Raw genomic sequence first — 22,712 nt, 5'->3', positions numbered from 1 at the left:
AGACTGCAGCCTTGTTTAAAATAACAAACTGCACTAATATCTTAAGGTTACAGTTCTAATACCGTGGGGCAAGGCCCGTTTAACACAGCGGGGCTTGGTTCAGACATAAGATAAGGGCTGGGCCAATTCGAAATTGTACATGGAAGAAAAGGTGGTTTGGCTTAAACGGAAGCCAGAACGGTGTAGTCGTGCTTAGTGCAGACCAAGATGCTCCCTGAGTGACCTTGACTGGCTCTGCCCTTTCCCTTGATCCTACCTCGCGCGATTGATGTGAGGCTAAAATTGGGGAACGTTTACCACCTTGGAAGAGATATATAAATGCAATAAATACATTTCCAGTAATGTACAACCAGAAAGCGTGTAGTTGCCCCCCGAGTTCAGGCTTGAGTGCATGTGCAGGCTCATGAATAAGCTAAGTGTACGTCGCATCATTATTGAAATATAGGAGAAAAGGCTGCCTCCCCATCAGATGCTCTGCAGCTTGTTTAGGGGAGACCTGAAACGGGCAGGGAGCTAGAGATGGGCAAACTATGTATGGCCTTGTTTTGATTACCGAGGAGGGCCTTCTCTGATTAACGCGAAAGCCCCGCTGGGTTAGCGCCATTCCCCCCTGACATTCGCCATCCACGTCCGCTTGCTCTACGGCTCCGACCCGCCTGCCGTGCAGCTGACGGCGGGCCTGTGGTTTATGCAGTGGAAAGTGGCCAGCTGCCAAAAGGAGCAGGAGGTGGAAAGAGGAAAGGCGCCAACAGGGAACTCGTGTGCGCTCGCGGCATTCGCTCTCCTTCCTGGCTTGCTAGAGCCCGGCTGGGGCTTACTCTCCGGTTATTTTTCCTCCTTGCACCCTTTTTCGTGCCCTGGTTGGCAAGAAAGGCGCCTTCGCCACCTTGAATGGCGGGAAAGAGAGGCCGCCAACGCTCTCGGCATGGTTTCTCCGAACCCTCCTTCCCGGGGAGGCGAAGCGCAAAGCGCTGCGGCTGCTTCTCCTGACCGCTGGCACCAGGTTTGTTGAGTTTGCGAAGGCAGGAGCGTGCGAGCAAAAGTTTGCTCCTGCGCCGCCCGCCTCCAGTGGCTGCCAAGAGTCTGTTGCCGTTGCGAGGGCGATGCAAGCGGTTCCCTTTTTGAAGGGAGAGAGAACGAGAACAGGGGGAGGGCAGAGGAGGATTCAACAGCCAAGCAGGGCGCTACGTGAATGCATTTGCCTCCCACCCAATGATGCGGAGTTGCGGCAGCTGCCAGTGGTGCCCGGAGAACTGGGTGTTCAGCCAGACACGCCGAGCGCCGGGGCCGCTTTTTTCTTTTCCTTTCGAGTCTGCTCTGTAACATGACCGCAGCAGTTTGATTTGGGGGGGGGGGAGAGAGAGAGAGAGAGAGAGAGAAGGAGGCTGCTCTCGGCAGCGGACACCAAGCAGGTTTTGCAGCGAAATCCCGCCGTGCAGCTCCCCCCTTTTCCTCCCAGGCGAGCTTGACGGATTTGTCAGCCGGACACCTCCGGGGAGGAAATTCCGCGTGGCCTCTTTGGCGCTCCGAGCCTGCCTGCTGCTGCTGCTGCCTTAGGTCACATTCTAGCGCAGCCAGCGAGCTCGCCTCGCTCGGCAGGAGGCGCGGCGCGGCGCGATCCCCACCCGGGGGAGGAGGTTTTGCTTTCAGTCGCGGGCTGGTACGGACGGAAGCTGCAGCTATGGCAGCTTCTAGCAACTCTGGCCGAGGTGCTGGGCATGTGCGAGCAGCAGATAAACGAGGTGGGGGGGGCTCTCCAAAGTAGCATGCGGGAGGGGTAGGCACCGAGGAGAGCTTTTTAATCAAGTTTTTTTTTGGGGGGGATTGTGAGATATGTGCAGTTCTGTTATTTTCTGTTGTCTCCTACCTTACGTTCCCCCTCCCCCTTCTATGTACCGTATAAAGCAAAAGGCTTACATAACGGGGAGATTCCCGAAGGTAGAAGGCTTGCGGGGACTCGGAAAAGCAAAGTGCCAAGTCCTGAATCGCTCCACGGAGGCGGAGAAACAGGGAGGTGGTTTGTTTAATTTTCAGGACGAATTAGATAAAACTGCGGTCTTCAAAGAATTGGAAGAAATTCCGAGGGTCATTTAGTCCAACTCTCTATTGTAGTCGGAATCTCAACTAAAGCATACACACTAATTCAACGTACTGATTTTTTTTGGGGGGTGGGTGGGATGGGGTGGGAAATAATCGCAATAAACACGAACAAACTTGTAACAGCCACGGCCTACCCGCCCTCGTTATGCCCAAATCCCACTTCTTTGACAATGTCTCTCAGCGTGACTTTCTCAGACGTTTGTGCATTTTAATTTACACCATATATGTCGCCTTTTATTAGCAGGGTCAAGGCAGGCGATTAATACCTAGAGCTAACACCCAGTCTTGAACAGCCCCGATTCTGCGCACACTTTCTGGGGACTAGGCCTCGCTAAAGACAAGCGGGACTTGGGTCTGTCTTTATTTCGGTGCAGGGGAGGGCACTCCTTTTCAGCCTAAGGGTCCCACCTCAAGGAACCTTCCGGGGCCGGCGGTGGGCGAGGCCAGAGGCTTGTAGCCTACATTCTAACCGCACAAGAGTCAAAAGGATTCTGTGTTCTGCAGTATTTCTCTTTAAAGTGCATCAAGGCAAGCGAAGAGGCATTATCTTCGGTCAAGGACACATTCAAACCAGACAAAAGCGCTCCGAAGGGTTTGTGGGGGCAGGGGCAGTGCAGTGGGGTGCGGCCTAAGGAGAGTGGGCTTCCACTCCCCCACCCTTGTTTTAGTGGACTTCTTGGGATTTACCTTCAGGTAAGAGGGTAAAGGAAGGTTTGGGTAGTTACAGGGTAAACCACTGCATGTCTACTCTAGTCCCAATGCCTTAACTGGGGATTACTCCCGGGTAAACGAGTAGTGGGTAGGATTGCAGCTTTGAGCATATTTCTTTGATTTCACTGGGACTTGCGGGTAAAGCCTGCTCTGGTCCCTAGATCCAAATGCTCGGGCTTAACTGAGCTGTGGATCCATTGCTCAGCAAGCGGAGTGGTTGCTTATAACCTTACAGGCTCACAGCCACAAAGCAGAGAGGGTTGCTGCTTTGCCAGCAACGTCTCCTCCTGGAGCCCGAAGGGTTAAAAGTCTGTTGCTTGTTGCAATGAAATTATGGCTGGCAGTGGCGCCGCTGTTTGTTCAACAGACCTCCACTTTTAAACAGTTCACAAAAAGTTCATCAGGGCGGCGGTGATTATAAACAACGTATGTATGCGCTGGGAAGCGCGACCCTGAAAACGGGCAGAAACGAGCAAACATCTCGCCTCGCCCACCTCCCGGGAAAGGGATCGCGCGCGCTCGGTTGTACTTTTTGCACAGAACCGGCTCAGGCGCTGCACGCTCCCGGCTGCTGCAACTCTTCTCCGGGCCTCCGGAAAGGCCTTTCTCTCCCAGCCCGCGGATCCCAACCTCCCTTTCGCCTCGTGTCGCTGGGATGCAGCGGCGACGCTCCAAAGGGGAATTTGGCAACTTCTTCTGTTGCAAAAGCTCCGCGGCAGACCTTAAGCAATCCCAGCCTCGCTCTGGGCCCCTTCTGTGCAAACACCTTCGCCCGGAGCGAGTTTCGCGGCGTGGACTCGCAAAGAGAGATGGTTGTCTTGCAGCAGAAGGCAACATAGTTTTCTTTTTCTCCTTGTTTCGTTGGTTTTGTTTTTAAATATGCACTGTAGCGCTTTGGGAGCTATCATATCTGGGCCGATTACTTGGCAATTTGCCTTTGACCCTCCCCCCTCTTCCCAGTTTAGGAAACCTTTGCATTCAGGGCGCAGCTTCGCTTGCATATCTGCCTTTGGAAGCAAACGGCTCCCCCTCCCCACACAGCGCCCCAAGTATCTGGGGTCGACTCAGATCGCGCTCTTGGGGTCGACTTTTGCAGATCTTAAGAGCACCAGCCGATGGCAACCAACAATACATTTCCCCGCGAGGAAATCCAGAGCCTTGGCTCATTTCCAACCTATAAAAAGCAAGATTAGGCTCCCGGGCATTGCTTTTCAGAAAAGGGGTGGGGGAAAGGGGAGAGGGAGCGGCGTCCCCTCCCTCCGTGCAGACAGCCCTATCTCTTTGGACTTTGTGTCCCCTCCATTCCTTACAGATGAGGCAGCGCTCTGGGCGGCTACTAACCGTATGTAAAACTCTCAATCACTCTCCAGGCTGCGGCTGCTCCATTTGAAAACATTACGAGCCGTGCATCTGGAAAACACTAAATCTGGTCAGCAAAACCCGTCTTTCCCCTGGAACTACTCCTTTTGAATGATAGGGCGGTATCTCGTAGTAGCCTTTACTGGGGCGCGTGGGGGGATTGGGGGGTGCGAGGAGAGGGGAAGGGGGCAGCTCCCCTTCCTTGACAACAATTGGGGTCAGCTCTTGCAAGCTAGCTGATGCGGAGGGAGGCAGGGAGGGGACGGTGCCATTTCAGTAAAATATGCTCGGTGCGTGGGGATCTGCACAAAAGGCTTCTTCAAGGAGCTGGGAGGGGGAACAAGAAGGGCTCATGAAATGCTTGAGAGAACACAGGACTTTCATTGGAGGTCCTCCTCTGATCGTGGTTGGAGCATTTGTGCGCAAACGCAACCTAGGTTTTGCCTCCGCTCCGGTTTTAAGGGTTAATTGTCTGTTTTGGAGCACGGCTTTTAAACTGCGAGGCGTGCGTGCCTGGCGCTCTCCACTGGCCTGTGCGTGGATAGGTCCGACCAGACCCGGGGCTTCTCCACCGTTTACTCTTGGGTAATCCCACTGGGTTTGGCTGAAGCCACAGGGGTTGAAGGGCTGCAGCAGTAGAGCTCGATCCTAATCACATACTTATATTGGAAAGTGAGTCAGTGGTGCTGTATCCCCAAGTTATTAACCGTGTGTAGGATGGCCCCTTATTAGGAATACTGTACACAGGTTAAGGTCTCCATCCGTTCCGCGCGATCTTAAACGCGTGTAGCTTAGAAATGGGTCCCGATTTGTGCAGGGCGACTTCCTTGGTGGTACCTACGTTAAGGATTGCGCCCTAGTAGGTCTCAGCGTTTTAAAAAACGAAAAAGCCCGGGAAGCCTCCCTTCTCTGCAGAAAAGCAATTTAGCGCAGCGCGTCCCGCGTTCGCCGTTCTTCCCCTTGGCGAGGCATTTTGTGCCTGCGCGCACTTTCCCCTCCCCTCCCTCCTCCCCTCCCTCCTTTTTTGGTGAGAGGAAGAGCTGAAGGGGTATCCTGTGCATTAAAGGCTCCCCCTACTTATTAACCCAGCATTTAACAGCGGGATGCAGGCTGAAGCTCAGTCAAAAGAAACGACTGAACCTCCAAAGAGCAATTAAAATCCGGCACTGGAATAAATCACGCGCCGCGATAATCGTGTTAATAAAACGCAGCTTGTCCTGACACTTCACTCATGCAGCAAACTAGAATTTAATGCGGGCGGAGATGGCGCGTTCGGGAGGGAAGAAAGGCAGGCGAGGCCCTTCTGTTGCTGGACGCGAAAATCCGGTTGCCTTTCACCTGCCTTCCCTGCTGCACGCAGCGCCGATCCTTTCGGACTGCTAATGCTTCTCCAGTGAGCCCGCTAATGATTTCTTTCCCTGGAGTGAGCAGGCGTCATTGAATTACTGAAAGCACTCAAAGCAGCAGCAGCAACGGCAGCGGCGGCGCAGCAACAGCAGCTCCAATGGTGGAAGCCACCAGGGTTGGGTTACTTAATCAAATCAAGGGCTGGGGAGCTCACCAACCTACTTAGTGTTTTTTTCTCCCCTTAACCCTTTTCTGGGCTGGGAGAGGAACTTATAGGAAAATGGTTGCCCTATTAAAAATAGGAGCTCTTGTTTGTCTCTGGCATTCTACTTCAGCTTGTTTTCAGAGATAGAAACCCTAGAAACTTCATTTGAAGTGGAAATTGACATTTCACACCTTGCTTTTTTGCTTTTTTAAAAAGTGAATGTTAGGATATCACTCTGTGCCTTCAGTCTGGCCTTGTTCCCACTCCCAGGCTGTGTTTTCATATTTGGATTTCCTCCTTACTAAAGTTATCACTTCAAACACAACCCAGTTATTGTGTGCGCTGGGTAAGATCCTGCCGATGTTGAGCCCTGCTTTGTGAACAAATGTAGACCTGCGGGACTTTGTCCTGCTTACGGTAATTTTGGTTGGATCTTTCCCATTATTTGGATTTAAAGTTTCACTGAAAGTTATTTCAACACAATGGGGACAATCAGGCTAAAAAGTACATTTAGTGACAACTGGGTACCATTGATTTCAGAGGGGTGTCACAATTGCCGCTGGATCACACACATTGGTTGTGCTACATGTGAAAAAGAAAATCCACTGGTGTCTGTATCAATGCAAATGATATATTGCTGTTTACGAAGGGTTAAACACACACAGACAGAATTATGCCGCCAAAGTCGAGTACTCTTACATCCTGTAAAAGTTATGCAGGTGCCCATCACTCCCAGTGAATGAATTTATGTATTTATTTATTGCATTGATTTCCTACCTTTCCCCCCAAGGAGCTCAAGGTAGTATATACATGGTTCTCTCATTTAATCTACACAACAACCCTGTGAGGTAGGTTAGGGTGAGATAAGAAAGTGAGTGGCCCAAGGTCACTCAGTGAGCTTCATGGCCATGTGGGGATTTGAACCTAAGATTCCCAGTCAGACAATCTCACCACCACAATGCACTAGACTAGGGGTCCCCAAACTAAGGCCCGGGGGCCAGATCGCCTTCTAAACCCAGCCCTCGGATGGTCCAGGAATCAGCATGTTTTTACATGAGTAGAATGTGTTCTTTTATTTAAAATGCATCTCTGAGTTATTTGTGGGGCCTGCCTGGTGTTTTTACATGAGTAGAATGTGTGCTTTTCTTTAAAATGCATCTCTGGGTTATTTGTGGGGCATAGGATTTCATTCATCCCCCCCCCCAATATAGTCTGGCCCCCCACGAGGTCTGAGGGACAGTGGACTGGCCCCCTGCTGAAAAAGTTTGCTGACCCCTGCACTAGACTCTCTGTGAAATCAATAGGATGCAAAAGCATTTACTTTTGGATGGATTTTTGCTGGTCCTGTTTCCTTACTAAGTTTTATGGGTATATTGTTGCATGTGTTTTTTTGTTTTGTTTTTTGCAAAAGTCTCTTATTTTTTGTATGTCACCTTAAGCAATTTTAATCAGTAGTGTGGTAACTAAACACTATAATGTCCCAATTGGTTTTCATTTGTCTGTGTCACCAATGCACCATGTTAGCTGTTCTTGAGTAAGGAATTCAATGAATTCCCGAGATGTAATTCGCTTGAGTATCAAGCAAATATCTCTGGCTTCATTACAAGTAAGGTGTGCTTTGCTGATGGGTGTGAAATTGTTTTTATTTCTAATTAAACTCAATGGGAGTAACACTGTCCCGCACAACTTAGATTTATAGCGTATCTGACCAGTGCATTCCCTCAACTTCCTCCTTTTTGTTACATGTGTTTTAACTCTGGCTGCTCACGACCTTGTACCAAGCCTATATTCCTTGCTAATTATCTAGAGGGAGACCGGTGATTCCACTATGATGTCTGCCCTTCCTCCTCCTCGGTCAATCTTCTCAACTTCTTTTTTTTTCTTTCCCCCCAATTAGATTATACACACGTGTGAAGAAAAGCCTCTGTTTTAAGGTGAAGTCATGCTTTCTGCAACTCCACTGTATGGCAACGTTCATAACTGGATGAGCAATGAGAGAGTCCGTATGTGTGGGATTAACGAAGAGAGGTAAATATTTTAAGTTTCAGGAAAGTTAAGCCACGGTGTTTCTGAGAAGGGGGTTTCAGCGTTAACTTGCCTTAGCGTATAGCTGGTGTTTTTTTAATAGCTTGCATGGAGATAACTCATGGAGAGCTCTTTTATGAGACAAGAGTTGGAGAGGAGAGATGTGATGGGCACAGGCTTTCCCTTCGTGTACTGTTTTAACAATCAGTGTTGCTCCGGAAACCAGAAGGGGGCTTATAGAAGATTAGCTCCCAAAGTCACCTCTTCCTCACATATATTACATCCCAATCTTCAGTGTATTTACTGGAAAGCAAGCGCCTGTGATTTTTAAATGAAACTCATTTCATGGCAAGTGTGCTTAAGGTTGTCCCTGTAAGTTTATTATTTTAAATTTGTGAAAAAGACAAGAACAATATGGATTCAGGGTTTTTTTATTTTATTTTAATTGGTCCACATTATGTGGCCTGCAACTTAAGCTAATTTTGCCCAGCAATTATATATTTCTATAACTTTCCACAAACAAGCACAAAGGTCAGAGTTTGGCCCCAGTTCAGAAATCATTCGTCATTCCTCATTGAAATGAATGGGGCAAGTTAGTCATGATTAATCGAAGCCACATTCACTGCAATGAGACTGAAGCAGGGCTAACTTTCTCTGGGTTGGGGCCTTGTAAAAGCACACCAAATACAGTTTTTTAAAGAGACTTTGCAAAATAGTGGACAATATTATAATTTTTTACTTCTAATTATTAAAATGAAGCAAGCACACTGCTTGTGTTTGCAAGTACTTTTGGTCAGAGTTGCGCCCTATAGAAAATAAAATCAGGACAGCAGGACTCGGACTCGGGTCATTTAATAACTTTCTCTGATTGTTTGAAAACAGCATGCGAAAGTTATGAGTTCCGAGACACTGAGGGGGAATGCCATGGCAGTGTATATTGTTATCAAATGTCAAAGGAAGGAGATGCAAATGAGCAATATTCTATTGTTCTGTTTCTAACCAATTGCATCCTGCGGCTATTCCAATAGGTGTGGGTTGTAACAATAATAGCTGGAAACAGGGCAAAAATGTGGGTGTTGCTTTTACTTTAAAAATTGAGAGTGCCACCACTTTAAATATCCTTCTGGGTAATGATGAAACTTCCCTTCTGCTGTATGCCAGCAGTTGTGTCCCTGGGATTTGAAAGTTGGCACCGAGGTGCATTCTTTTATCTGTGTTTTCTGTGATAACAAGTCCCTGAGCTGCTATGCTGCTAACACACAGATGTATGGTTCCTTCTTCAGCACTGAGCAGCTGACATTTGTATGATATTAGAACTGTGTGGGTTTTTCCTAGATGTGTATGTGTATTGTGTGTGTGTGTGTGTGTGTGTGTGTGTGTGTGTGTGTGTGTGTGTATCTGTATCTGTGTATAAACGAGACCATAAATATAAATATGGGATACTATACAGGGTTTGTTTCTAAACAAATAGAGAGTATTTGCAACCATGTATTGCTTTAGCAAAGCTCCTTAACTGGAAATAAAGTCCAAAAACATTTTTTTCCTGAGCTCTATAGAGGAAAAAAAAGCCCAATTAGAGGGCAAATACGTTTTCTTTTGCATTGATGTATTGATAAAGGTAATTTAATAGAAACACTGCAGTCAGATCAAAATGTTGATCCATTAACTTTGTGTCTGTAAGTCACTTTTTAAAAATATCTCTTGAAAATAGGAAAATCCCAGTTAATGATGGAGATGCTTCGAAAAGCAGGTTGGAATTGAGGGAAGAAACTCACCTGAACCACAGTGTGGTAAGAAACTGATAGTTCCGTTTGATGACAAAAGGGTTTTCACTGGATTTTTGTACTATGGCTTCAGTTTCAATTAACTATTTGGGACTAATGAAAGTTGCTACTAACCAGAGGTGGCATTCAAAGATCGGGTTACGGTTGCACCCTTTTGCATATATTTCTAGTATCTGGGTCTTAAGCATTTTTTGCTTCTTCATATGCTTAATAGCACATCATGAACACTCTCAGTCATGATTGCTCTAAATAACATCTCTTGGCATATTTCAATTAGCCTTCTGAAAATTTCAGTGACTGACAACTGGTAGCCTTGGGTGGACAGAATGGGGTGTGTGAGCCTTTGCTATAGTTTCAATGTCTAAAGATGAACCACCTGAAGATGACACAGGCTCCTTGAAAGAATGGTGGGATATAAATATAATAAAATTGGAAGAACTAGAACGAGTACAATCTGCAGTTTGGAGCTGGCTGGGTGCTTAGGAATTATATTTGAGAGAAAGTGCCCCAGGGCCAATGCTTTTCTTCTAGAAAAAAAGGTGCCGGTGCTGCGTACCCCTGAGTACCCCCAGGAAAAAGCACTGCCCAGGGTTGTTGCTTTTTCTTTGGGCTTAGAAGGACTGTGGAGCCTGGGCCTTTGACTGTTTTCACTGTAGTGTGCTTTGCTTCTTAGAATTGGGTAGCCTATTTTCTCTCATCTTGTGTAGGAGCAAACATTTGGAACGGAGGAGAGATCAGTGTTGTCGTCTTCTTCTTCTTCTTCTTCTTCTTCTTCTTCTTCTTCTTCTTCTTCTTCTTCTTCTTCTTCTTCTTCTTCTTCTTCTTCTTCTTCTTCTTCTTCTTCTTCCTTATACTCCACCCTATACCAAGAGGTCTCATGTAATACAACTACATGACGTGGTCATGCTTACTTCTTTCCCTCCAGCTCCTCTTTGTTCATATGAGGATGCTGGGAAAGGCAGCAGTTTAGCTCCTCTGCTGGCCTGTGAAAGTTATTAACAGTACAGTACAATGCTATATGTGTCTACTTGGAAGACAGCTCCATTGGGTTCAATGGGACTTTCTCCCAGGTAAGTATATATAGGATTCCAGCCTAAATATCACTTATTTTGGTTATCAATAAGCAGAGGAATGGAAGTAAAAAAGAAAGAAAGACTGTGTCATTGAATCAATGCAATCATTTGATTCAAATGATTTTTGGAATATGAATAACTTTGCATCTGAGGGACCCCCCCCCATCCTCTGTAAGCATACCTTATGAAATGTCCCTAGTTGGAAGTGAGTACACACGGTTCTGGAAATCAAATATTTTTAATGGGTCAGTTGGTTGAGTAGCAAAGATTTTAGGATATTATCCTAAAATCTATGTAGATGTTTTGCTAAGTATGAAAGGATCTAGAGGGCTATTAAAGGATCTAGAGGCCTATTACTTAAAAACAATCAAACTTGGCAGGTCTCAGTCAGACTCCACAGACCGAAGTATGAAGCAGGCTAAAATTTTAAAATTTGATTTACTTTATTCCTCTGCATTTATTAGTTTAATCAGCCACATTAGTTTTTCACAATGAAAACAATGTATTTGCTTCATTTTGTTTCATAGAACTTTTTTTTAAAGTACCTGTAGCCTTGAATAGTACTTGACTAAATGCCAAAGTCACCTCTCTCTTATTTCACCAAGGTGGATGCCACGGCAGTGCATCGCATTGACAGCCTTGCAGCTCTGAGCATGGACCGGTCTGGACTTATGCGGGAAGGGCTTAGAGTCCCCAGCAGTATTGTCTATTCCAGTTTATGTGGACTTGGCTCAGACAAGCCCCGGGACGCTACAAGTGCTATTGCTGGCCTTGGATTTGCTCCTGAAAGAAATCCAGAGATGCAGTTCAAGTCTAATCCCACTGAAGCAATTGAAAATGCAGCTGGAAAACCCCCAAATGGCTTCAGTGCTATGTACAAAACGCCACCTGGAATACAAAAAAGTTCGCTTCCAACTGGGGAGACCTTAGGTTTGGACAGAAGCTCAAGCGACAAACCAAGTCCTCTCAATGTCAATGGTGCTAGTTACCTAAGGCTACCCTGGGTTAATCCTTACATGGAGGGTGCTATTTATCCTTTTCTCGAATCACCAAATAAGTATCCGTTGAACATGTATAAGGCCTTGCTACCTCAGCAGTCCAATTACAGCTTGCCACAGCATCTGACCTACTCGCCCGTATGTACAAATGGTGAACGTTTTTTATACTTGCCACCTTCTCATTACGTTTCTCCCCACATTCCGTCATCATTAGCTTCGCCAATGAGGATCTCTGCTGCAACCGCAGCTCCAACTATTCCCCCTCTAGGACACTGTCCAGAGAAGAGTTTGCCTTGGAAGATGGGAGTCGGTCCCGGAACTCCTGTGGACTCTCATGCCTATCCACATATCCAGAACAGCAAGCCTCCCAGAGTCCCATCTGCAAAGCCAGCGGCTAGTAATATGCCAACAGACCCCACTGTTCTCTTGTCTCATTCACCGAGACCGTCACCTAGAGTTCACCTCCCAACACAGGTTGGGGACGCTTACTCGGAGTTTCAGAAACACTTTTCCAGAATTTCGACGTCTCCTTCTTCAGTTACACTCCCAAAGCCATACGTGAATGTAAGCAATGAGTTTCCTCCTTCAAGAGTCTCTGGGGGGAAAGCTCCTAAAACACACGACGCAGGCGAAAACTCTCAGCAGCCTACAGTCCATACAAGGAAAACAGGTCACGACAGGAAGGACAGCAGATCCCCTCCATTGTTAGAAAAACAACAAACTGTTACCAAAGATATTATAGACAAACCATTGGATTTGTCATCAAAAGTTGTTGACATGGAGACAACCAAATCTGATCATGTTAAGAAAATGGCTCCAACTGTGCTGGTTCATAGCAGGGCCGGAAGTGGGTTGGTTTTACCTGGAGGTGATCTTCCAAAAGAAACCATTTCTCCTGGAAGTGGTTGCCCTGTCTATAGACCTGAAATAATCAGCACAGCGCCTTCCTCCTGGGTTGTTCCTGGTCCAGGTCCCAATGAAGATAACGGGGGTAAAAACATGCAGTTGAAAAACAAAGCATTGGACTGGGCGACGCCACAACAGCGGAGTTCTTCTTGCCCGAGGATGGGGGTCACAGAAGCAGTTGTCAGTAATATTTCAGGGTCTGTATCAAGCGGAGGTCGCCCAGCATCTGCTTCTCCTGCTCCAAATGCCAATGTTGATTGCCCTAAGACGACTAGCTCAGTAGAGACCACTGCATCTGTCATACAGCACATAGGACAACCTTTAGCAGCAGCCTCTTCAAAGCATAGTAATAAGGCAGCTAAATGCAATAATCCAGAACCTATCTTCAAAGCAAATGAGAACACCCTTGCACCAACTTCCATATTTTTCCCTCCCAATGATGCATTCCGATCTCCACCATTGCCCTATCCGAGAAGCTATCTCCCATATCCAGTTCCAGAAGGGTTAGCTATAGGCCCTTTGTCTCTACATGGGAAAGGACCTGTATATCCCCACCCTGTTCTGTTACCCAATGGGAGTCTTTTCCCTGGACACCTAGCTCCCAAACCTACCATTCCATACAGCCTGCCAGCCAGCAGAGGTGAGTTCATGACCTACCAGGATGCTCTGGGTATGGGTATGGTACACCCAATGCTGTTACCCCATACAGCTTTGGAGCTGAAAGATGAGAAATCGGAAAGGAGGTCTAGATCGCATGAACGGCTCCGTTATGAAGACCCTGCCTTGAGAAACCGATTGCCCGAGATGCTGGAAACCAGCACAAAACTACATTTTGAAGTACCTGCAGACAGAAACTTGAAATTGCACCCGAGTTCAAGTCATGGTAAAAATTCTGCCAAAAGTGAGAAGCACCCGTTTGCAGAACCGAGAGAAGAGCAAGATGTGAAAGGTGAAACGAACCTGACGAAACCTAGCTTTCCAGTTGAAAGCAGTAATCAAGCAAACGACCCCACAAAGCACAAGGTAGAACAAGGCTTCCCCCACAGAGATTTCATTGTAATGAGAGAAGACTGTGGGAGAAGCAATTTCCATGAAGTTTATAACTTCAAGCAAGCCCAGAGCCCACACCCATCGATGTTCAACTTGAGGAAAGAGGACCTTTCCTTAAGCCAGAACAGGGAGAGGTTAACGGTTCCCACTTCCTCTGTGTTCTTGGAGGCTGCTCACGGAAACGATGGCCTAGCTATGTCCTTTTGCAAAATGCCAGATGATGCTAAACAGCTTTGTATGGGAAACACGCAGTCAAGTATGGAAGTCAGTCAGGCATACGCCAAAGAGGGAACTGAGGGCATGGAACCTAATGATGGCAAATTCCTGAAACCTAAGCCATCTAACCTGGCAAAGAGAATCGCAAACTCTGCTGGTTACGTAGGTGATCGATTCAAGTGTGTTACAACGGAACTGTATGCAGATTCTAGCCAACTTAGTCGAGAACAGCGGGCTCTGCAGGTGAGTTCTGAAGCTTAACTACCAAAGCAGTTAAAAAAAACACAGTTCACAGTTGAGAATGAAATATGTACAACTCTATTGAGTCTATCTTGAACTTAACTAGCAGTGGTAATCTTGTGTATAGTCGGGTTCTGCTATGAAGCCAGGGGTATTGAAGCGTAGAATAGATAAGAATTATATGTAATTAATTGGTGTAACAAATAATTTAATCTCATAAGCATAACATAGTTGTGAAAGGAAGCTGAAGAATGCATGACATGTTTGTTTTTAAAGGTAGTTTGCTATAGCTTGCCTGTATTTGGCTAGCACTATTAAATACCAAAGGAAAGGCAGAAGTTCTGATTTGATTCTGACATTTGATTAAAAAGAAGTAGAACTTCTTTACCAAGCAGAAATGTAGCTTAAAGGAATAGAAGCTGTAGTGATTTTGACGTTGAATGATGGCAAGTATTGTAGGTTATTTTTAGATTTGTGAAAGAATGAGTTAAGCCAAATTGTTTTGCGTTGTTAAAAAAGAAAGAATTAGTTGATGCTTATAAAAATGGATGAAATTATCTAAAATTTAAATGATCCATTGAGTGCCCATTTTAATTACATAGATGGAAGGATTACAAGAGGACAGTATTTTATGTCTACCTGCTGCTTACTGTGAGGTCAGTTCTTCAAATTTTTATTACTAGAATCTTGCATAAACCTTTGAGTTAAAATTTCATTTCCAAGTACACAAAGGGAAGTTGTGGGCCATGGTCGTCTTTATTCATTGCACAGTTTATGTTTTGTTTCTTTGTTATACCTCTCAAAAGACAATGCTTTTTAATACACATATATAAATATATATATATATAAATAATGTTATTTACTTTTATATATGGAAGAACTGTATATTATTTGTGCATAGATACTACATGCCTTGCATATTGAACACATGGCATTTTAAAACTTTATATAGAATTGTGTGCATCTCAAAACTTTGGGTTTGAGCAGATATTTTCTGTTAGAAATACTTTTCATAGAAGGTAAGGTAAATGAAGTAGTTCTTATTGTGAGGTGTCTGTTCCCCCCCATATCAATTCTCTTTCTAGCGTGCAATGATGCGCTTCTCAGAGTTGGAGATGAAAGAGAGAGAAGGCCACGTAGCAACCAAAGACCCGGAGGTCTGCAGATTCAACCAAGCAGACTGGGAAAACTTGAAAGGAAATAATGAAAAGAAACCCAAGTCTGTCACTTTGGAAGATGCCATTTCTGGGCAAAATGACAATGACAGATGTAAGCAAAGTTTTATATGCCTTTTTGAAATTTCTGTGTGCCTCCTGTAGTCGTTTGGAGCAAAACATGGCGATGCGATTATGTTGATGTTAAAGCATTCAGATACCAAAAGCTGCTGCACAGTCATAGCAATACCTGCTGGGTGATATACAACATTAGTCATAGAGTAGACCATTTGATATCAGTAGACTCAATGTCAATGGGTCTTCTCTGAATATGACTAATGTTGCATATCGCCCACTAAGTTTCCCTTGACAAGAAGTGAAAACAAGTTTCTTTCACATAAACATTTCTCAACTGCAGCTTGTTGTTTGTGTAGCTTAAAAGTTGTGTTGGTCTTAGTGTGTGTTCTCTGTTGTCTTAAGCAGAGAGAAAGGAAGACAGGTAATGGGAGGGTTGAGCTAAGTCATATAATCAGAAAGCCTTCCATTTAATTCTTTGAAGAGTGTGAACGTGAACGTTGTATGTGTGTTGTTGCTTTTTGTGTGTGCAGAAAGCCACACAATCTGTATTGTGTATTTACAGCAGGGCGTAGTAAAAGCCTGCCCTCTCCCTCCATATCGGCAAACTGTTCTTCTGTGAACTCTGCACAAATTTTCCATTCGTAGACTTGTCGACTTCCATCAGACTAGTAAAAAATAAAACTATGTCATGGATCAACAGAGCAGCACCGTGGTTCTGAACTCCTGCCAGCACTACTGCTTGCTGCTTACCAGGATGATGTGGGAGCTGGGCAGTGGTGATGTCAACGCAGCCTGGCCATAGCGGTGGAGCCAATGTAGTCCTACCTAAGCTGCTGCTGAGTGGTGGGCTCTTCAGCTGTGCCCCACCAGCTGCCCATTACCTTTTAAAATTGGGGGTGGTTTGTTCTTGATTTTGGCTGTATTCTTCCCACCATTAGAATGGAAGAAGTGCCTGCCGATTTCTAGTGATTTCAGCAGCAGTAAGTGTGCAATGAACAAAACGATTGGAGGGTTTGTAGCCTCAGTGTATCCAAACCTTTTTAGATGTGATAACCTATTACTTCTCCCTTCCCACAAACTTGCTAATAGAGTATAATGGGTGTTCTTTAGAGTGTGTGTAACTTTGTGGGGGCTGGTCTGCCATGGCTGGTAAACTGAGTCAATAAGAGATGTTAATTGCAAGTTGCTAAGTTGTGATCTCGTAATGGGTTGGCCACAAATTCATCTATATATAAAGTTCAGATCTACAGGCAACGATTTGCACGCTTCCAATTGACGTGTGACCGTGCATGCGTGCATCACGGTGACCTGAAAGTGCCTGGGAAAAGGGGGCAGGGTTGGGGGGGGGCATAACAGGCTTATGTGCACTTCAGCAATGTGTCTGGGAGTAGGCAGGAACGTAACCCTTGTGTCAACCAGTTGTTGCCTGTATTTGATAAACACTGTTAATCCAGCATAGAACAAGGCTGGGGAGCACTTGGCTAGGCTAAGACTCTTGAAGAGTCTTCTCTTCTCAGCTATGCTCAGCAAGAGTTCAGGTAGTTGAAGAATGCATCCGAGGCTTTCTTCTGAACCTGGAGACCTTGCGCTCCATTCTGCTTGCTCCTCCTCCTTTTTGTGGCTTCCTTCAGTTTCAATAACTGCTTGTGTTTCAGCACACTCCCCATGAGCCCTGAAAACTCAAAAGTGCTGTTCAGTTAAAAGGAAAGCAGTTACAGTCTGTGTCTATTCCCCCAGCTGATACAGTGGATGGAGGGGCAATTCATACACATCCTCATCAAGCAATAAGGGTGAAGGGAAGAGCTGTCTTTTTCAAAGGCAGCTGGAGCCCAAGAAACTAATGGTGTGAAGAAGGAAGGACAAATCAGGGTTTGAATAAATGAAGGAAGGAGACAAAAAGGTCTCTCAGCATGGAGGTTGATTGGGTGCATATCCTGCTACAGGGAGGCAAACATACGTTTTGTGAAGGGAGCACCATGTTGATGTGATCCTGCGGGTGCGGATTTGAGGACGAATTCTACTGGAATGGGCTTTCTAGGAACATGATTCAGGTTATTTACTCCACTGCAACTGTTCTATGCATGCAACTGTCAAGCTTTATGCAAGATTGACCGTAACTTAACTTGACAGTGGCATTTTTTTCTTCCAAGCTTACATTTACTCCCTGCCTCATTCTTCAAGGCTCCATTGTTTGAAAGGCACTGAAATCTTTGGGATGTTGTTGTTACTAAAATTATTTATTATTGTTGACAACACCAACAACATCTCAAAGATTTCAGTTGTTGCTGTTACTATTATTATTTGTTATTGGGTGCTGTTTTTTTTTTTAAAGGAGCGGCCAAAACAAAAGCAGAGTGGAATTCAAACCCAATGAACACCAGGCAGTATAAACAGTTTTTACAGCCTGCCTAAAACTAGGGAGCGAGTGCCACAAATAGGATGCGCCAATCTAGCCTCTCTTGAGGATGGAACGTACAACAGGGTCCCTGAAAATGAAAATGGGCATTGCTTGTTTTCTGTTATTTTCATTTGCTTTTGCAAAAGGTGAGAGGGGTGGAGTATCTGCACTTTTAGGTTTGCTGTGAACTAACAAGCCATTTTATCTTTTTGCTAAATGAGAGTTCTTTAAAATTTGCAGTATTTAGAACACCTGTGTGCAAGAAGCAAATAGTTGATAAAATGGATTATGTCTTGGAGCCAGATTACATATTGCCGTTGCCAGGGAATTGGCATCCTGTGGCAAGGTTTTCATTTCCTGCGGCTGTTAGATTCAGCTGTACTCACTGCATCAATCAGGGCCATCAGGAGAATTTTCCTGCTTCTGCTCCACGTAATTGGTGGCTATTGAAGGGGGAGGGGCAGGACAACTCACTACCTGATTATCCTGATGCACATAGTAAGTACTATCAAATGTTATCTCTGCAGGGAGGCAAAGGTGCCATAGGGTTGCTGATCCCCACAGTGACTGTAATATATAGCTCGGTTCTTAACTCCCATGTAATGTGATTAACTTCAAGTTACTTTGACGTGGCAGTTTGTGATTTTTGTGTATGTGTGGACTGATAAGATGTTTACAAAATAAAAGTTTAGTGCTCATCACAGGGCTTAGCTTTGCAAAAAAGTTTCAACACACAAAGGCTGGAATCTTGTCAATTCTGTTCTGCTTAGGGAATAGACATACAGTGGTACCTCAGAAGTTGAACGGAATCCGTTCCAGAAGTCCGTTTGACTTCCAACATGTTTGGAAACCAAAGCATGGCTTCCAATTGGCTGCAGGAAGCTTTTGGTACTTTGGGGCATTTTGAACCTAAGTACCCGACATTCATCATGCCAATTGCCATAAGTACCTGATGTCGTCAGAAAGTTTTCAGGTTCAGCTTTTCCCATGGGAGAGTTGCTTTTAGTCAGTTGATCAGTGTCTTACATCTAATGTTACCAAATTTATAGTCAGTCTTGAGAGCCTTAAATCTGGATAACATTTTGATCTTTAGTAGCATAGCTGGGAGCTTAACAAAACATTGCAGTGTGGAGTATTCCTATTCAGGATTCCAGCCAGCCATGTCTCTCCCAAAGGTCTCCATTCTGCCTCTTCCCCAGTTTTCTGTCCCTTGCCAGAAACTAGGATTAGGTAGTGCTAGAGGCCAGCCACTCGGGTTGCTGCAACAGACCTGAAATGGTGAGAGGGAAAGTCTAGGCTAGGAAGAGATTGCATGTCTGCAGGTAACTCTCTGTACTTCCCTTCCTTACAGCAAGAGTAGCTGAGCTACTGTGAATTTATATGAGTGGGAGAAAAAAAAACAAATTTTCTTCTTAGTCCTTGTGTGCATGTGGTGTGCATGTGGAACTGCCACACTCAGGCAGAGTCTCATTCAAGTAAGCAAAATGCTGGGAAGGTAGAAGCATCTGCCTGCCCAAGTGCAGCCTAGAGCATGCCTAATATAGTGAAAGAGAGGCTGTAACACAATGCAGAAGCTTGAGTCAAGTTTCTGCAATGCCCAACTCCTAGGTCTGGTTGTTAAGTTTAAATGGTCCGAATAAAAGCAGTGGCTCTCATAGGCCCAAAGGATTGGTCAAAGTATTTCTGTTTTCTAGATTCATCCTTAATAATCAGTTAATTATTGTGCATTTTCATAAGTGCTTTCTGAATGTTTTTTTTCTGGTGCAGTGGTGCAAAACAAATTACAGCAATGTTCATTGTGCTGCCTGCAGATGGATTGGTGCAAATTTATTTCATTTTAAATAATATTTATCCATGCATCGACATGTACTGAAGTGGACTTAGAACTGAGGCACAGACAGAAAGTTTCCTAAGACCAATGATTAATCTGACCTCCAGGGTGTTTCCACTGCATTCGAAAATGTGCAGCGATTCTCTGCCGATGAGTTGCAGAATATATTTTTTTGGGGGTAGGAGGGGCAAATGGTGCCAGGTACATCCTACCTGAAAATGCAAAAACCAAAATGAGAGGCAAGCGTCTATTCTTTTCCAGGGAGTTTAAAAATCAGGAGAAATGGCGAGAGCCATAGCAAAAACTGCTTTGTTGCCAAGGAGACTTGTAAACGTTGCTATGGAGAACTTCTTTGCCACAAATGGGATAAATTATGGGATGTGTTCAGCAGAGGAATGATTTAAGCAGCCTGGTACATGGATCCATTTGAAATGGGCATGGTGGCTTAAAATAGTGCTAAAAGGAAGTGTCATTCATTCTTTGAGAAATACTATAATTTTTAGGCATCCTGACCCTTTTTAAGGATTTAGCTGCTGCAGCATGACCACTGTTCTGCACCAAAGAAACCTAAAGTGGGACAACTAGTGGGACAATGAATCTTCCCCGCAGGCCATGTAGCAAAAGCAGTGAGATCCATAACCCTTTTCCTATTTGTTTTGGAAAGCAGTGTGCTGAAGTATAGGACGATTCCTAAACTACCTGTCTGCTGCAAGAAATAAATTAACCAATTAAAAAGCTCTTGCAAGCACCAAGTACTCATTTGCAGAGGAAGCTCTGGCTGGGTCTCTGCATGATTCATTGCTGTGGACTTACATCCTTCCAATCAGCCTCTGCTGATTGGCAGGTGATCCTCTTCCATCTCTGCTTCAGATGTCATTGGATCTTTCAATCATTCCTCATGCAGAAATTCAGCAGCATTACCCAAGCTCAAGAGGAGGCTACCAATTGCATCTTTGCAAGAGTTGCTGCTCTAAGCTGACCCTTCTGGTCAAGAAGCACCCCTGGCTTCATGAATCAAAGACCTTCAACCTCTAAAAAAGTAAACATTTTCAGGTGTAAGGGTGATGTATGTCAAGTTTAATTCAGGAGATAAGTGTTGTTCGGTGACCAGAATATAAGGAAACATTGGATTAGACAATTTTAAAATGCAGTTGTTGTTTAAAATGAATTTATGAACAGTGGGTATAATGTACGACAAGCAGGAGAGAAATGCTTACATCTGTCAGGCTGTTAGGAATTATATTGAGAATGAATCCATAGCATGTTGGAGGTATCTGGGTTCCTCAAACCAAACTTCTTTATTTTTAACCCAAGAATTTAGGAGATTTGAGTGAGTGGGTGGGGACTAAATTATGATCTCTACATTAGACTGATATTTTCCATTCATTCTACAATAAGTTCTACCTGTCTAGGAATATTTTTTCAGGGCTATCTTTCTCTTTCTGCTGCTTTATAAGGTTCATGAGGAAGAGACATACACAAAAGTTGTTCATTCTTTTGGGAGGAACAGACAAATTCAGTGCTTCTCCGTCGCTCTGACAGATACTTTTCATCTGTCTCATTTTGGGAAGGTCAAGAAGACCATTTGGGGAGGATTGCTCAGAATGAAGACTGTTAAGCACAATGAAAACGCAAAGTGACAAACATTTGAGTTGCATGTTTGCCAGTGAACAAAAAGCCAAATCCATGATTCGTTGTGGAGGAAGAAATAAACAAGGGTGGAAACATCCTGCATGTGGCAGAAGTATAGGATAGCTGATAGTCTTTTTTTGGAGTTTGTATTCCTTCGTGTAGGGCTTGGAATAGGGATGTATTATTCTGTCAATTTCGATTACTTATTTTTCCAATCTTAAATTCTGTTTGGCCAATTTCTGTTGTCATTCATGTGCTGTTGTTTTTAATTCACAAGAAATAAGTTACCCTACTATACATATTTTTTGCAAGCACTTTCCCCTAAGTTAATACATTTTTAATATTATCTTCACTAACATAAGCATTTTTGTCTGTGCTTTTCTCAATACACATTTTTGTATGCATATTTTGGTTGGAGAAAATTCAGAAAAGCATGAAATTTGATGAGCAGTTGTGCTTTAGTTTTCAAATGGATTCAGGAAGTGAAAATTAGTTTCAAACCAAACAAATTTCTCCCCTATCCCTAGACTTGGGTAATATATTTATTATACCTATTCGATAGATAAGACGTGACTTTCAGTGCATACTCTGAAGTAAACCCAATTGAGTTCAATGGGGCTTACTTCTAGGTAAGTGTCATAGGATTGCAGTGTGGTCCCGTTTACTTAGGCAAAGTTAAAAATTATTTGTTGCTCCAAGTATGATAAGTGTATTCTGGGCAACAAACAGTCCTTGAAGTAGACTATTTTCATTCTTGCTGTGGAATGCAAGGCCGCATTTTAGTTTTTGTGTTATCGTGGTTGGACTGAAGCTGGAAGATGCATGCAATTTGTGGTGGTAGATTTGGAATCCAAGAAAGACCTGAAAAATGGCCTGATCCTGAGGGGTTGTAAGAAAAGCTTGCCTATAACACACACATGCAGCAGATGGTTACTTGACTTCACCATCTCTGTAAGGTCAGGGTCTCCTTTTTGCTGTGATTTTTAGATGTAGGGAATTCCCAGATTGTTAAAGGAGGGAAATGACCTTGTTTCAGGCTGATATTCCTATGTGCTTTCTTATCTGTAAGTAGAACTGTCTTTGATTTAAAGCTTCCCCCCCTCCCCAAACAAATTCTCAGTAGGTAACAAACTGGTACGGAATGCTAATAAAAAAGTTTAGTGAAGTCTTCTACCAGGCACTTGTGATAGAACAGAAACTTTCCCCCTATATTTGACTTCTTAACTGTTGAACTTATCAGTCAGTTGGGGGTTTTTTTTGCGGGGGGGGGGGCACTAGCCCTGTTTCAAGTTCATTTAGAGACTGGTTTGTTGACCAAATCCCTGTGTATATTCCCACCACCGCCCCCGCTCCCTCTGGGCCCTTCTGTTACTGCTTATTTTGCACTGTAAGTGTAGCACACATGTGGGCATAATGTGTGTGTGTGTTTTTTTTTAAATCCACCGTTGATGGAATGGGGGTTAGGGGTTGGTCCAAACACCTGAACTTCTTTTAGAAACTGGACTGAGGATTTGGGTTAGAGATGTGAATCATCCTAAGTGAGAAGGTGGTGGCATCAGAGGAAATGGTAGAGAACCTGTTCAGCAGATTTTTGTTATGGTTCAG

The 22,712-nt window shown here is 44.5% G+C and overlaps 1 protein-coding gene across 9 annotated transcripts in view; it reads left to right on the top strand.

Moving 5' to 3' along the window:
* BCOR (BCL6 corepressor) overlaps nt 1–22,712 on the top strand; it is an 81,364-nt gene that overhangs the window by 31,086 nt on the left and 27,566 nt on the right. For 5 of the 9 annotated variants that reach the window (XM_035114503.3, XM_035114498.3, XM_035114508.3 and 2 more), the window contains exons 2-6: nt 7,620–7,750; nt 9,459–9,537; nt 11,210–14,017; nt 14,617–14,670; nt 15,100–15,283. In XM_035114503.3, coding sequence (XP_034970394.2) covers nt 7,665–7,750; nt 9,459–9,537; nt 11,210–14,017; nt 14,617–14,670; nt 15,100–15,283 — 3,211 coding nt within the window. In that variant the 5' untranslated portion in view covers nt 7,620–7,664. Of the gene's footprint in view, nt 1–886; nt 1,004–4,124; nt 4,241–7,619; nt 7,751–9,458; nt 9,538–11,209; nt 14,018–14,616; nt 14,671–15,099; nt 15,284–22,712 lie in introns of those variants that run through there. The other 4 variants (XM_088667813.1, XM_035114506.3, XM_035114499.3 and 1 more) reach the window with 3 other exon arrangements.

Source organism: Zootoca vivipara, chromosome 4 (genome assembly GCF_965207765.1).
Source record: "Zootoca vivipara chromosome 4, rZooViv2.hap1.1, whole genome shotgun sequence".
Lineage (NCBI taxonomy): Eukaryota > Metazoa > Chordata > Lepidosauria > Squamata > Lacertidae > Zootoca > Zootoca vivipara.
The sequence above is the reverse complement of the archived record's forward strand: the minus strand, read 5'-3'. Positions and strand labels throughout refer to the sequence as shown.